General features: G+C 54.6%; 7 protein-coding genes across 7 annotated transcripts; 3 read left to right on the forward strand and 4 right to left on the reverse strand.

Moving 5' to 3' along the window:
• Positions 1 to 112: 112 nt before the first annotated feature.
• Positions 113 to 2156, reverse strand: AYL99_08419 (hypothetical protein; the record flags this gene model as incomplete). Its single annotated transcript, XM_018839927.1, has 3 exons — positions 113 to 1606; positions 1810 to 2041; positions 2098 to 2156. The coding sequence occupies 3 exons, from the start codon at positions 2154 to 2156 to the stop codon at positions 113 to 115; spliced, it is 1785 nt and encodes a 594-aa protein (XP_018691048.1).
• Positions 2157 to 2517: 361 nt separating this feature from the next.
• Positions 2518 to 3801, forward strand: AYL99_08420 (hypothetical protein; the record flags this gene model as incomplete). The annotated part of the gene is made up of 2 exons (XM_018839928.1): positions 2518 to 2567; positions 2628 to 3801. The coding sequence occupies 2 exons, from the start codon at positions 2518 to 2520 to the stop codon at positions 3799 to 3801; spliced, it is 1224 nt and encodes a 407-aa protein (XP_018691049.1).
• Positions 3802 to 4418: 617 nt separating this feature from the next.
• Positions 4419 to 6946, forward strand: AYL99_08421 (hypothetical protein; the record flags this gene model as incomplete). Its single annotated transcript, XM_018839929.1, has 3 exons — positions 4419 to 4481; positions 4531 to 4648; positions 4701 to 6946. The coding sequence occupies 3 exons, from the start codon at positions 4419 to 4421 to the stop codon at positions 6944 to 6946; spliced, it is 2427 nt and encodes an 808-aa protein (XP_018691050.1).
• Positions 6947 to 7606: 660 nt separating this feature from the next.
• On the forward strand, positions 7607 to 9640 carry AYL99_08422 (hypothetical protein; the record flags this gene model as incomplete). The annotated part of the gene is made up of 6 exons (XM_018839930.1): positions 7607 to 7945; positions 8094 to 8219; positions 8411 to 8492; positions 8666 to 8772; positions 8896 to 9197; positions 9514 to 9640. 6 exons carry the CDS (start codon positions 7607 to 7609, stop codon positions 9638 to 9640), a joined length of 1083 nt encoding a protein of 360 aa, XP_018691051.1.
• A 549-nt stretch (positions 9641 to 10189) lies between these two features.
• AYL99_08423 (hypothetical protein) lies at positions 10190 to 11653 on the reverse strand (the record flags this gene model as incomplete). Its single annotated transcript, XM_018839931.1, has 1 exon — positions 10190 to 11653. One exon carries the CDS (start codon positions 11651 to 11653, stop codon positions 10190 to 10192), a length of 1464 nt encoding a protein of 487 aa, XP_018691052.1.
• Positions 11654 to 12372: 719 nt separating this feature from the next.
• AYL99_08424 (hypothetical protein) lies at positions 12373 to 13019 on the reverse strand (the record flags this gene model as incomplete). Its single annotated transcript, XM_018839932.1, has 2 exons — positions 12373 to 12587; positions 12644 to 13019. 2 exons carry the CDS (start codon positions 13017 to 13019, stop codon positions 12373 to 12375), a joined length of 591 nt encoding a protein of 196 aa, XP_018691053.1.
• A 526-nt stretch (positions 13020 to 13545) lies between these two features.
• On the reverse strand, positions 13546 to 14247 carry AYL99_08425 (maleylacetoacetate isomerase; the record flags this gene model as incomplete). Its single annotated transcript, XM_018839933.1, has 1 exon — positions 13546 to 14247. One exon carries the CDS (start codon positions 14245 to 14247, stop codon positions 13546 to 13548), a length of 702 nt encoding a protein of 233 aa, XP_018691054.1.
• Positions 14248 to 14425: the final 178 nt, after the last annotated feature.

A 14425-nucleotide genomic window follows, 5' to 3' on the forward strand; every position in this document is an offset into this window, starting at 1 on the left:
CTCCCTTACGAGACGTGGCGATGCTGAACAACTCAAGACGTGGTGAAAACATGTGCCGCCCTTCTCCGTAGCATGTGTCAAGGGGAAAAGAAAAACCCAATGCCGTCCTGATTTAGTTTTGTGCAGCAGCTTGACCAGGCGGAACCTGCGTCTGGTCCTGTGGCTGTCCTTGTCCACCCCGACCCCGACCACCGCGGTAATTGTAGCCGCCATATCCACGGTTGGTATAGCCGCCTCGATATGACCCGCCGTATTGTCTTCCACGGCCATACGCGCCTCCTCTACCGCGCCCCCGATAACCTCCATCCACATTCCCCTGTCCAAACGTCTCGATATTCTTCTTGAACTCTTCACTGCGAACCTGTCTGGCATATGCGCGGCCGTCAGAGCCTTCTACTCGGTCCTTTGCTTCTGACGAAATATTGTCAAAGAATGAAGTAGACTTGTTGTAGGCAGGGCCAGCACTGGGGAGGCTGTCTTTTCTGGTTGGGGTCGGTTTCCGTGCTTCTCCGTCGTCTTCTTCCTGTGTCGGGTTCTCTTCAAGAGGTGATCCTGACGCGATCGCCTCTTTAATGAGGTCCTCCTTGTTGAATTTCGCATTGGCAGATTCAAAGTCAAAATCAGACTTGGGGATTTCCATCTTCTTCTGACCACCTCCGCGATGGAAGTTGCTACCTCGTCCACCTCTAAATCCTCCTCTCCCACCACGGGCTGTCCCGTTGCTTGTGGTTGGTGTAGACATTTCTGCCACCTTCTTCGTCAAAGCATCTACCGCCGCCGTGGAAGGGCCCTGTTTGGTCTGCGCCGCAGCTGCCTGGGGGTTCAATTTCGCCATGGCTGCGGCCACCGCTTCCTTGGCTTGGCGTGCTGCCTCATCCATGGCAGCTTGCGAGGGTACAGGCTTCTGAGGCTTTGCACCAGCACCATTCGTCGCTGAAGCATCCGCCGCTGCGGGAACGGGAGGTGTGAAGGATTTCTGGTTCACCGTGAGAGGGACTGCAGGAACAACACGATTGCTCTTCGGCCCAGTAGGAACGCCTTTGGGAGGCGCCACCACCGCTGCCGCCGCCGCCGCTGCCGCCGGCGCAGGAGCAGAGATGGGCGCAGGCTTAGCAGCGACCTGAGCATGGGACAGTTGTGACGAGAGAGATGCAGGGGGCTGTGCTTCTTTGGGAAGAGAAGGAGATACTGATTCTGGGACTTTGTTACTGCCCGGCAATTCAGATGTCAGGTTCGACGGAGGTGGTGCAATGGGCGCAGCGGAATCAGGAGGAGGTTGTGATTGCGGAGGAGGTTGTGGTGGTGGCATATTGCCACGTAGCCCAGGAGGGCCGATTGGAGCTTGAGGATGTTGTGGAAATGGATGAGGGCCAGGACCTGGTGGAAAGCCTGGACCGGCAGGGGGACCAAAATACCCAGGAGGCGGGGGCCCGTAAGGGGGAAATCCGGGACCAGGGCCGAAGGCACCTGGAGGCGGCGGACCATAACCTCTGCCGAATTGATTGGGAGGGTAGTAACCACCAAAAGGAGGGGGGTGCGGATAATCTGGGGGAGAAAATGGACCGTCGCGCGGGATTCCCGGAGGAAGACCTGGTCGCGATGCATTCTAGGTGTCGGGTCCGGTTAGTGGTACTCGAGCAATCATGTAGTGGGGTTGAGTTCAATAAAAGATAGTCAAGAAGATCAGAAGGAAGGCAACGGAAACATCCACATGGCTTTGCGCTTTCAGAACAGGTCTGTGAATTTACATCCGATATCTCATCATATAGAGACAGGTTTCAGGGCAAGGAAGCAGGGCATACGACATACCAGGATGGCAGGGTCATTTGGCATGCTCTGAGGCGGCGACGGTTGTGACGGCTCATCTTCAGCAATCTTGATATCCTTGACGTCGCTTCCGCGAAAGACAATGAAGCCATATTTCTGTTGCGAGGGAGGGATGAATTTGTCGACTTTGCGGTCCTCGGTACCGAAGGAGAAGACATTTTCCAAGGCAATGGTGGACTGTTCGGGATTTATCTCGTGGAGAGTACCGACATAGCTGCGCGTTCAAACGTGTTAGGATGGGTAGAAGGGAGCACAATGAGGCTCACGTACCGAATTTCACTTTTTGAGATGAGATTGAAACGCTGACCGATGAGATGATCCATGTCCATGATGACGCAAAGAGAGCACAATAAAGAAGACACTAATGTTACATAAAGAGGGAAGGAAATCCGAGAGTAGAGGGAGAGGGAAGGGCGGTGGCGGTGCGGCAGCGGATGTGTGAAGTTGTTTTGTTTGATGGAAGAAGCAGAAAAGACGAATTTGCCTGGACGAGCTGCGGAAGGTCAAGAGCCAGAGTGACAAACAAGCAAAACACGGCGAGTACCCGCGCGGTCGCTTGTGCGCAGACGTAATCTTGGCGTCTTGGCGGAATACGGCAGGGCTTTGGCCAGCTATATGCACTTTGCTCAATTTCGGCGTCACCAGCATCGCATTCCAGGGCAATGTTGTCTTCATCTGCCATCAACCACCATGACCAGCTTCAGCGTAGGGGACCAGGCTGGCAACTACTTTCAGACCGAGTGCGTGGCTACACCCACGTGGTGTCCGTTCCCTCACGAGTCTCGCTGATCATCTTCCAGTGCATCTTTGGCGGAACATGATCGGAAACGCCAGAAGGCAGCAAACACACAGGGGGATCCGGTCAAGTTCCCCACCAAACTGCTAGCTGTCGGTGTCAACTATTACTTTGACGCCAGTGGAGATGTTGTCTTTGTGGCCGAGGCAGGGGGCTCAGTCACGGGCCTGCGGTTATCAACAAACGAGGTTTCCACGACGTCCAGAGGCGCCCAGGCACCCCTAACGAGTCTTGCTTTTTCCACAGTGCAGCCGAACACCGGACCTACCACAATCACCCATATCGTCTTTGCCGGATGTTGGGACAAGTCCATATGGAGACATTCATTCCAGGGATCTACGATGTTCGATCAAGGCTCATTTCCTGCTCACCGAGACTTTGTGAAGTGCCTTTTAGTTGCCCGAACTCCCGACAAACAAGACATCTTGATTTCTGGTGGAGCTGACGGAGACGTACGCTTCTGGAGTCTAGATGGACAACCACTTGGCTCCGTCAAACCCAACGCCCGAGGTATCGAATGTCTTGTCTTAGACCCTCTTTCCTCACCTGATGCTCCTACTGTGATGTTTTCGACATCCAAGCAGGAGATCTTTTCCTTTTCTCTCCCCACACTACCAAACCTCGCTGCGCAGAAACTGCAGTTGTCATCCCCTATCATGGCGCATGCAACGAGTGTGTACAAGCTGCACTTCGACGAAGACGGAGATCTATGGACTTCCTCAGCTGACAAAACAGCCAAACACCTCTTGAGGGACGAGGGATGGAGGGTTGAGACCACACTGACGCACCCCGACTTTGTGCGAGACGTTGTAACGCACGATAAATATGGCTGGGTGGTAACAGCCTGCAGAGACGAGAATGTTCGTGTGTGGAACAGGGCAACCGGAGCCCTGCACCACGTTTTCACCGGGCACTACGAAGAGGTGACAGGATTGTCTCTGGTACAGGATCTGGTCATTAGTGTCAGCATTGACGCAACACTTCGAAGATGGAGTCTGACTCCAGCGGATCTGAACAAGGCGGTGGAGGAGGCCAAGAACCCCCGGCTTCTCGAACAGGAACCTGAACCCAATGCGGATCTAGGGATGTTGACGGAGGAGGAAGAAGCAGAACTCCGCGCACTGATGGAGTCAGAAGAGGAACAAACACTGGAGAAGATGGCCATGGACGAGCAATAAGACCTGCCCCCGCGTACCGAGTACATCACCCGCAGCCCCTTTGCCTCATCAGTCTATGGGCGATGCGGCGGCCCCCCCACGTGCACGTGCACGTGCCATCCACCTCCGACCCCAGATTAGCTAAGCACGCTGATAGAACTGATAGAACTGATATGGCCAAATACTCGACCGTGATTGGCTGCCCTGCCACCTCACCACCTGGTTTTTGCCTTTTTCCGTTTCTCGTGACTGATCCGACGGCCCTTTTGCCCCCTCACCAGAAATTTCTTCAGGCGGCCCTTCATCTCATCTCGTTATCAGCCTATCCATCTCACGGCGTGGAGAAGGTCTTCTGCCCTGTATTGCGATTAGTTCTACCGGCGCGAAATACACTCGGGCGGCGCTGATCGTGCCGGCGATTTCCGACCCAAACCGCAAAACTTTGTGCAAAGCCTTGTCCGCATCGACCCACGTGCCCTTTCTTGACATCAGACTTTTCTTTTTCCATGTTTTAACGAGTCTTACAAGACATCACTGGGGTACCCTCCGTGGACCAAGCTGGTCTCTCCCGCAACACACCCGTCGTCGCCAACACCTGCTGCTCAGTCAATCTGGCCAGTCGCGCCAGAACCATCCCCATGGTGAACGGCGAGCCTGAACTGAGGTTGCAAAATGCCTTGGAGAATAGCTCATCAGTCTACGTGAGTTCAGTCAGCATTGTCAAGCTTGGTTGACGCTGACTTGGAATAGCTCCGCGCGCACAAAGACAACCCTGTAGCTTGGCAAGAATGGTCGCCCAAGACTCTGGCCCTCGCAAAGCGCTACCAGCGACTTATATTTCTGAGTATTGGCTACAATGCGTGCCACTGTAAGAGATCCAGTTGGACTTGATGGGCTTGATTTGACTTGTGTTTTTTAAGGGTGCCATGTGATGGAACGGGAGTCGTTTAGCTCTCCAGAAGTGGCCGAAATTCTCAACAACTCCTTCATCCCGATCAAGCTGGATCGGGAATCCCGGCCTGATCTAGATGACATCTATATGAGCTACGTCACGGCGACGACAGGCTCTGGGGGCTGGCCGTTAAACGTGTTCCTCACTCCGGATCTCAAACCTGTCTTTGGCGGCACATACTGGCCCGGGCCCAGCCCGACCACGAATCTCAAGCCGGCCACTCCTCACGATGAGGCGCCCGTGACATTCATTGGGATTCTCAAGAAGATGAAAGATGTCTGGGCCACGCAGCGCGAGAGGTGTCTCCAATCGTCTTCGGAAATCACGGACCAGTTACTCGCGTTCGCGGGCGAGGGCATTTACTCACACTCGGACAGCCAAGCGAGAGAAGCTGAACCCAGTTCGTCCGATCCGCCCGAGCCACTCGACCTGGATCTGCTGGATGACGCCCTGAGCCACTTCATCTCGCGCTACGACTCGACGCACGGAGGATTCAGCCCGAGTCCTACGGCGCCCAAGTTCCCGACTCCGTCAAACCTCACCTTTCTTCTCCGGATAGGGGCAGCCATCGCTCTGCCTTCCACTCATACCCGCTTTGGCTTCTTCAGCCCTGTTCCTGGCATCCTGGGTCGAGATTCATGCCTCACAGCCGCAAGGATGTCTCTCCATACTCTCCTTGCCATGTCACGGTCCGGTCTGCGGGATCAATTGGGCTATGGGTTCCACCGGTACAGCGTCACCACCGACTGGAATCTCCCGCACTTTGAGAAGATGATGTGCGACAATGCGCAGCTCCTCGGCTGCTACTGCGACGCCTGGGCTTTGGGTAGGGACCCCGAGATCCTCGGCACGATCTACAACCTCGTCGAGTACTTTACGAACCCCGAGTCCCCAATCGTCCATCCCGAGGGTGGCTGGTACTCGAGCGAGGACGCAGACTCACGGACCACCCTGTCTAGCATGAGCAACGGAGCCATGTCGGACGACAAGAAAGAAGGCGCCTTCTATGTGTGGACCTACAAGGAGTTCCAGGCGATCCTCGGAGAGAGGGATGCCGCCATCCTGGCTCGGCATTTTGGCGTCAGACCGGACGGCAACGTGCCTGCCCAGCACGACATGCACGACGAGTTTCTGACTCAGAACGTGCTGCACATCCAAGCCACGCCGTCCATACTCGCCAAAGAATTCGGCATGCCGGAGGAGGAAATCGTGCGGATCGTCAAGTCCGGTCGCGCCATGCTGCGCGAGCACCGCAAGACGAAACGCGAAAAGCCCGAGGTGGACACCAAGATCATTGCGTCGTGGAACGGACTCGCCATCACCGCTCTTGCCCGCGCCGCGAACACTCTGGCGACAATCGACAAGCACCGTGCCACGAGATGCCAGGATGCCGCTGAAAGGGCTGCAGCATTCATCCGGAAGAACATGTATGACGAAACCACCGGACAGCTGGTGCGGGTCGCAGCAGACCGACCGACCTCGCAGCTCGATCATGATGCCGACACCACCAACACCGCCTTTGTCGATGACTACGCATACCTTGCCCTGGCGAATCTCGCCCTGTACGACCGGACCCTTTCTCAGCCGTACCTCGATTGGACTATTCGGCTTCAATCCTACTTGGACGAACACTTCATCGCCAGCACTACAGGAGGATACTTCCAGTGTCCCAGGCCGCGCGAGTCGTCGCCGACCGAACAAATCATCCGGCTCAAGCCCGGGACCGACAACGCGCTGCCCTCCCCGAACGGCGTCATCTGCACCAACCTGCTCTACCTCTCGTCGTACATCCAATCTCAACATCCATCCCAATCCGCGTCCGAGGCGGCCACCTACATGTCCCGCGCCCGCGCGGTCTTGGACGCGTTCGCGGTCGAAATCATCCAGCACCCGTTCCTCTACGTCACGCTCCTGGGCGCCACGGTCATGGAACAGGTCGGTGTGAAGACGATCATCGCGCCCATGACGGCCAAAGAAAGCGAGCTGAGACGGCTGAAGGGCTGGGGAAGGACTGTGGTCCGGGGGATCGTGTCGGAGGTGATGATCTGCACGAAGGACGGGGTGTGCCGGGCGTTGAAGAGGGAGGACCTGGAGGACGTAGATGACTTGGACGCCGAAGCGGAAGAGGAGAAGGGCCGAGCCCTGGGGAAGGTGGATAGCGTCGCTTCGGTCGGGGAATTGAGGAAGGCTGCTCCCGTTCCAGCTTCGGCGTGAGATGGGTGGTTTGGCCAGTGTTCCGTTTTGGAGGAAGGAGGGTTACAGGAGGTCCGCGCCCCCGGTACGGTCATCAGCGTTTTGAACTTTGACTATGCTTTTTATCCCTGTCGCTGGACTGTAGATGGACACGTCCAGTGCGGGGGTACAGCTCGTGTCTATGGGTCTGTATCTGGGAACCGAACCGTATGCTCGAGACGGCGTACGGGTGTACGTAGGGGGTGGAGCAAATATCATGCACCGCCGATTTATCTATAAGGTGGATTTTCTTCCTTCGAACCATACCATCTCATACCATCCCTCGCCGGTATCATATCACGTCTATCTATCGATACTACCACGACGGAGTGTGAATTATCAATATCATATACGTAAACCCCACTTGATGCGTCTCCATCGAGCGGAAATACTAAATCCTCCGAGGTTCGATGTTGGAGAAACTGCAACCACATTCAGTCTCTACTCCTACATCATCTAGAAGACTATAATCCGCCGACGACGACCAAAAAACCGTGACAGACTCGACACTGACAGGAAGTTCGTCTTCACTAGGTCGAGTCGTGCCTGGTCGAGCCCCCTCACCCCATCCCATCCCATCTCATCCCATCTCATCTCCTCTCCTCTACATACATTCCTCCTCCTCCACCCCCCGTCCTCACAATGTCCCACATCATCCTCATCACCGGTGCGTCGGGGTACTTAGGCGGCAGCCTGCTCGCGGGATGGTCGTCGGCCTCCCTGCCCCCGTACAAGCGGGTGCTAGCGCTGGTCCGCACGGACGAGCAAGCGGCGGCCGTGACACGGGAGTACGGCCGCGTGGCGGAGCCCATCCGCTTCGACACGCGGGACGAGGCGGCCGTGCGCAAGGCGGTGGTCGACAACAGCATCACGATCGTGTATTTTCTGATCGACGCCATGAAGGCCACGACGCAGGGATACTTCCTCCGCGCCCTGGCGGAGGTCAAGCGCACCACCGGGAGCGAGGTGCATTTCTTGCATGTACGTGCTGACGGAGAGATTGTGGCTGTGTGGTTTTCCTTCCTTCTGCTGAAAACAAGAACCACGTCACTTTGGGTCTTACGGGAGAGAATGCTGTGGCTGTTCTGCTTCTGGTCGCTCACTGACAGACACATGGTGTAACGAACAGACCAGCGGCGCAAAGATCTTCTCCAGCCATGCCGGGGCCCCGACGGATCGACCACTCCTGGACACGCAGGCGGACCTGTACGAGATCCAGAAGGGACAGAAAGCACCCATCCCGCTGATGCAGTCGGTAAGCAATAATATTTTCTCCTCCCCGAGACACGCGCAGACAGCCATTGGGAGTGTTAGAACGGCCAGTCTCCTATTGAAGGAGCTCAGGACGAACAGGAGAATAAAATTCCACAAAGACACCCACCCACCCTGACATGATATGTATCCGGGCTAACCATGGGAACACATGCATGATTCACGAGGCTCCAGGCCGTCGACACCAACAACCAAGTCATCGAAATGGCCGAGTCGCTCGGCGTGCACAGCTACATCTTTGTGCCTTGCATCGTGTGTACGTTACGTTTCTGAGCCCGGATGAGCCCAGAACCTCCACTCCAACGGCCTCTTTTCCGTCTTTCCCCTTTTCCAATCACACGGAGTTGATTGACCCATTGAATTGATCGATGTATGTGTGTGTATCTGTTTGGGAACTGACATGTCACATGTACCGTCACGGCAACACAGACGGCCGAGGCGAAGGATTCGGGAACCGCATCTCGATTCAGACGGTGGCCATCGTGCAGGCGGCACGGGCACTACGGCGAGTGTATAGCGTCGACGAGGGACGTCCAGTACGTTGGTTCCCCCGCTTCGTCTACGTTTCCATAAATTCATTCTCCTTCTTTCTCCCTTTCTAACCCATCCACTCCCTGACTCACTCACACACTAACTGACTGATCTCCGCCCCGCCCCAGTCCTGGCCCGTATGCCACGTGCGCGACAACACGACGCTCTACCTCGCGCTGCTGCGCGGTATTCTGAGTGGGGACGGCGAACGCAGACCCGGCAGCGGCAAGCACGGCTACTACCTCGCGTCCTCGGGCCACGTCGCGTGGGAAGACCTGTACGCGGCGATGGCCAAGGCGCTGGCTGCGCGCGGGGTGGTCGACCATGCCTATGCTTCTACTATTGAACAGGCCACGGAGGACACGCTCGAGGCCATGGGCAAGGCGCTGGGATGTCCCAAGGAGCTGGTCGCGATGCAGGTGGGCGGACGGTACGTGCGTGCTGCGAGGCTCGATCGGACATTGTGTTGTGTTGTGCCTTGTTCCCACCTTGTCTGGTCTTCATCCATCCAGCCATCTATCCATCCATCTCTTGCCCTTAGGTCCTCGTTCCTTCTCGAAGCCCTCCTCACCTCCTCAACATCTGACCTCCTATAAATTCTTCTTCCCAGTCCCAATCCGCTCTCTACCATCTGCACTCTATCACCTATATTACATCGATTGCCCTTTCCTACTCCTCCTCCACCCTCTCCTTCTTTCCTATCTCACCTCCGCTCGAGTCACTTACACATCCCTTCTCCGACACAGATGTACCTTCACCCCGCGCCACGGGGCGGAAGCTCTCGGCTGGAAAGCCCAGTACCCGGCGGACCACATTCTCGACACGGCAGGTGAAGAAGTCGATCTGATTCTCGAGACTTTGGGGAGTAGTTGAGGAACACGCGAATGTTGAAGGGGGAGCGCTGTGCTGTGGTGTGCTGTGCTCTGAGTCGACGCTTGCTCTTGCTCGGTTTGCACACCCTTGCGGATGTCAAGCTACAAAGGCTACATACATTCTAAGACTTCTGGGGGCCGGGCACGAAAGATAGAAACAACAAATAAAATGAAATAAAATAAATGCTGAGTGTTCAGAATTTCTAAAGATATCTAATTACAGTATGTATGTACGCATGTCTGTATGGAATTGATCGTGTGGGGTGGGCTGCTGCTGACTTCCGTACATATTCCACGGCTGGACGCACGGAGTTTGGCGGGCTCTCGGGTAGACAGGGACAAGGAACTTGATTCTCAACGACAGACTGAAGAGAGCAGACTTGATACATACTTGCCAGTGTTCCCAAATGCAAGGTCAGTCTTCCTCCACCCTTCCCTGACCATAGATATTTGCACGTTGCTTACCTTTTCTCCTGTATTGTCTTGAGTCCTGCTCCTTTGTTTGCCGTGTTCATGGCTCGTTGACCTACCTCAGTCCTCGTCGGCAGAGCTACTTAGAATCGTTAGTAGCATCGGGCGCCCTGACAATTAGTCTCAGACGCAATTTCTTCGCCGGTGGAGGCGGCGCTGCATCTCTATCGGTCGCCTTACCCTTGTTCGATTTCGCCTTGTCTTCTCCGTTATTGTCAGGCCCAGTCGCTTCTTGTTGTTTTGCTTCTTCTTCTTCTTCTTCTTCTTCTTCTTCTTCTTCTCCTTCTGCTTCCCGATTCCTCTTAGCCGCGGCTCTAGTTTGCCGCACCGAGGTTCCAGCGGGCGGTGAAGGTCTCGCCGCTTGACGACGGTTTCCTGTCGCACGGCGCTTTGAAGGGGGGCTCACGACCTCACTCGTGCTCTCATCCGCTTTGGCTTTCTGGTTCGTCATACCCCCCCTCTGGCCCTTTTTACCTTTAGTCTTGGCCTTGGCCTTGGGTGTGGGCTTTGCTTCGGTCTGTGCATCCTCCTGTCCCTTTTCCACGGCGGCAAGCACATCCTCCAACTTTCTTTTCGGCGGTCGAGGTTGATTGGGATCTGCGACAAATTTCTTCATGTCTTGTTTCGAGCCGGCGGCACTGGTCCAATAGTGTAATTTAGGGTCGAGCTCAGGTTGGCTTTCGTTCGTATATACGTCTGCCCTTGTCGGCGACGAGAGCAGGCTGGGCGGTTCTTGACGTATGACGCGATGTGGTTGACCCGAGCGAGTATGATGCAACATGTGGTCGGCAGGGTCAGCGATATAGTTGACGTCTCGACGCACGCACTCTCCTGTGCTGTCTGTTTCTATCGGACCAAGGCCTTCAGCGGCTAGGGCGGCATCTACTAGATGCCGCAGGGTTCTTTTGACCAAGCGCTCTCTGTCCTCCGCAGAGATCTCTTCAGCTTCTGGCTCTGGCGGAATGCCGTCTTCAACGCCTTCATGGCTTACCTGGGCATTCGTATTCTCACCTTGTTCCGTGGAAGGTAGAGGCTCGTCGTCCTCGTTGTCGTTAGGAATTCTCCCTTGAGGATGACTTACCGGATGCTCCTCTGTAGCATCGCCCACAAGTTGTCCTTGTGGTGGCTCGAAGGTTCCTGGGGCTCCATAACGAATATTCATCAGGATTTCAGCAGCCTCTAGTGTTCTGGGACTGTGGCAAGATGTATCATCCGCAACTGGGGTAAGCTGGCTGTCGGCTGCTCCACCGCCAGCTTTCCTTTCTTCCGAGGACGAAGGACTAGGCAGTCTCTGCTGCGCTGTTCCGCTTTCGCTTCCACCGGTTCTTCCTTCGCCAGGCGTCCTGTCCCCAAAACGCACACTCGTATTTGAAGGGGAGTGTATGATATCCTCTGTGCCAGAAATTTCATTTGGGGCAGGGGAAACAGAAGACCATCTACGAACTGACACATTGCCAGTCAGGGGATCTCCAATCTCGCGCATACTCTTAATCTGCCACATGCTTGGTGCAACCATTTTAGCCGGATTCAGTGACGACTCCATCTTTGAAAGCAATATGCGGTTGACGTTGGCAGCTGTAAGAGTTATAGATAAATCTCGGAGAATTAAGGGGTTCGTTTCGGGACCACTCGAGTGTTGACTTTGCTTAAAAATGATAAAAGGGTTGTTTTCAACTGTTCTCAATGGATATCCTTCGAGTTTTCTGATATGGAGAGAACTTCTGTCGGGATGCAGGCTCACAGGGACGAATGTACTTCAACAGTTGCTACCAGTAGGAGAGGGGGAGCCCTGGTATCTCTTTCTTTGACACAATGCCACACTGTGCCACATTGTTTCATAAACAACGAATAGAATTCCTAAAATAAATGATGTCTACTCAAATTAGCAGTGAGGCTTTTGCCTAAACCCTTGTCAGTCTTTGTCTTCAATGTTGGAAAATTCTTTGAAAGGCGACATATGCAACGCATGCTTCTTTAGCAACAAATCCTTTGTTTAGTATCAGTTGCACCCTGTTCAACCCGGCAGTGTTCATGGCGGCGCTGAATCTGGTGAAACATGAGAGGAGATCTGACCATTCATGTAGCGCGTCGTCCCTGGTCAACCGTCTTTCAAACAGGAATAAGGCTTCCTTAGTAGCATACAGCGTACAGGCCAGTAAAAGACGTCGTGGCGGCCTCATAACTTCTCTTGGCTGATTGTTGCGTTGCGTGTAAAGCGTGTAAAGAGCTTCTGTCGCGGGCGCGGAGCGAGTCCCCACACTGTCAGGGGTTTGGAAAAGGATGAGGTTGACCAGGTAAAGCCAGTCCCCCTATTCGGAACCAATTTAGCCCCCAGGTCGTAGCCAACTCCTCGAGACACGTCTCGATGTTATGTCGGATGTCGATAAGGCAGTCAGCTGGGTCGGTGATCACCGGTCTCATGTCTGGGCGGTAGACTTTGACCGAATAGAACTCGAGCAAACTTCGTACCCAGTCAGCTGTTTCCAGATATCAGGTAACAAGCTCTGGTCACAACACGAGATAAGCCACATACGGTGGAATCGAAGTTCCTTAAATCCCACCACCGTCTTCGGAAAGTGGCGATGGACCGCCCAAAGCTCGTCATCTCGGACATGCATCGTCGGGTCCTTGTCATCTTTTGTCGGTTTGGCCCCTTTCCGCTCCAACAGCCGTTTCCTTTGTGCTTCGACAATGGCTCTCGCCTCTGGGGTGGGCGCAGAAATGGGAGCAATGGCGTGATAAGGTCTCCAGATCAAACCATTCTTGATCCTCGCATCTTGGTTTTTGAGCCTGTCTTCGATGATGGACAGGCGGAAACCCAGCCCTAGTGTAGAGCGATTGCCTTCGCGCTGGATGAGCTCATTTTGGATGACTTGGAAGATGTTCAGGCCCAATTCAGCCGTCTCCATGTTTCAAAAGACCTGCACCAAGCAGAGCGCAATCACAACGTTTACAGGGTCGAGCAGAAGAGGAAGCCGTTAGCACGGAGATTTAAACGGTCGAAACGGTGGAAGCGCCGGATGAGATCGAGGCATCGCAGCATTGGCAGACGTCATGTACATGTAGCTTGGAGAAGAGCCCTCGCGATCCATGGCCCGTCCCCTTTCTTCTGTATTGGCATAGACGAAGGGCATATCTGACCCAGGTCTGCTCTACGCTGGCTGCAGGTCTATTTAATAAGGAAAGGGAATTCAGTCCGACGAGGAAGCTGATCATCATGGCTTGCCTTAGGCCTAGTGGCCTCGGATCAAGCACAAATAGGCGTGCTTTCCGAACGAGATACACACACCGGACGAAACCAACAGTAACCGGAATGACTAGTACTTTTGGATGTAGTCAAGAACAGGACCTTACATTGCTGCAAGTGTGGTACACACTGCACCGACAGTCGAGAAAATGGCATCCTCCTCATTTGACCATGGTAGTTGTTTCTCATTACTCTTTGGCCCTGAGATCTTCCGGAGTGTCTTCCTGGTTATCCCACCTCCCATTCTTGAACGCATCCAACTGCTTGATCTCTTCCCAGACCCTCCACATACGCGGAAATTGGCCTTGGACGTCCACACCAAATCTGAGAGCACCATCTATTGCTGGAGCAAGGGAGCAGTCTGCCATAGTCACTGTATCACCAACACTGTACTTGCCGCCATAGGCCTTCACCAGTTCCTCATATGCTCGGAGCCCCATGGCCATGAAGTGCTGCTGCCACTGCTTGGCCTCGATGTTGAGAGGTTTGATGAAATTCAACACACGTAAATTCGTGACGGGTTGAATATCGCAAGCCACAATATTCACCAGCTCCCTGACCCTGGCTCTTGCCACTCCATCATCTGGGCCGGGAAGCAGCTTGACCTCATTTCGCTGTTCAACCTCCTCGAAGAATTCCAAGATGGCTACCGACTGTCTGATCCGGGTGACTTCGTTGCCCGTTTCTATGTCGTTCACGATCAGAGTAGGCACAGACTCACTTGGGTTCAAGGCAACATAGTCTTTGCCATGCTGCTCGCCTTTGACCAAGTGGATATATTTGTACTCGAGTGGAATGCTCTTTAGATTGGCTGCGATGCGAATCCGGGCCGAGCAGGAGCTGCGGAAGTAACTGTACAAAATATACTTGTACTTCGGCTTCTCGGACATCTTGACCAGAGCGACCGGGCTCGCGCTGAAGGGGTCGTGGGGCAAGTTTGAGCTTGATACTGCAGCTCCGTTTCCTTCCTTCCTGCTTCCCTTTGGTCCCCGAGCAGTTCAGGCGGACGGGCGAATAGTGGAATCTGGGGGTGGAGCTTGCTTAAGCGAGACGAGAGGCGGAGGATGT

The sequence above is a fragment of the Fonsecaea erecta genome (genome assembly GCF_001651985.1).
Source record: "Fonsecaea erecta strain CBS 125763 chromosome Unknown Scaff7, whole genome shotgun sequence".
In the NCBI taxonomy this organism is placed as follows: Eukaryota; Fungi; Ascomycota; class Eurotiomycetes; order Chaetothyriales; family Herpotrichiellaceae; genus Fonsecaea; species Fonsecaea erecta.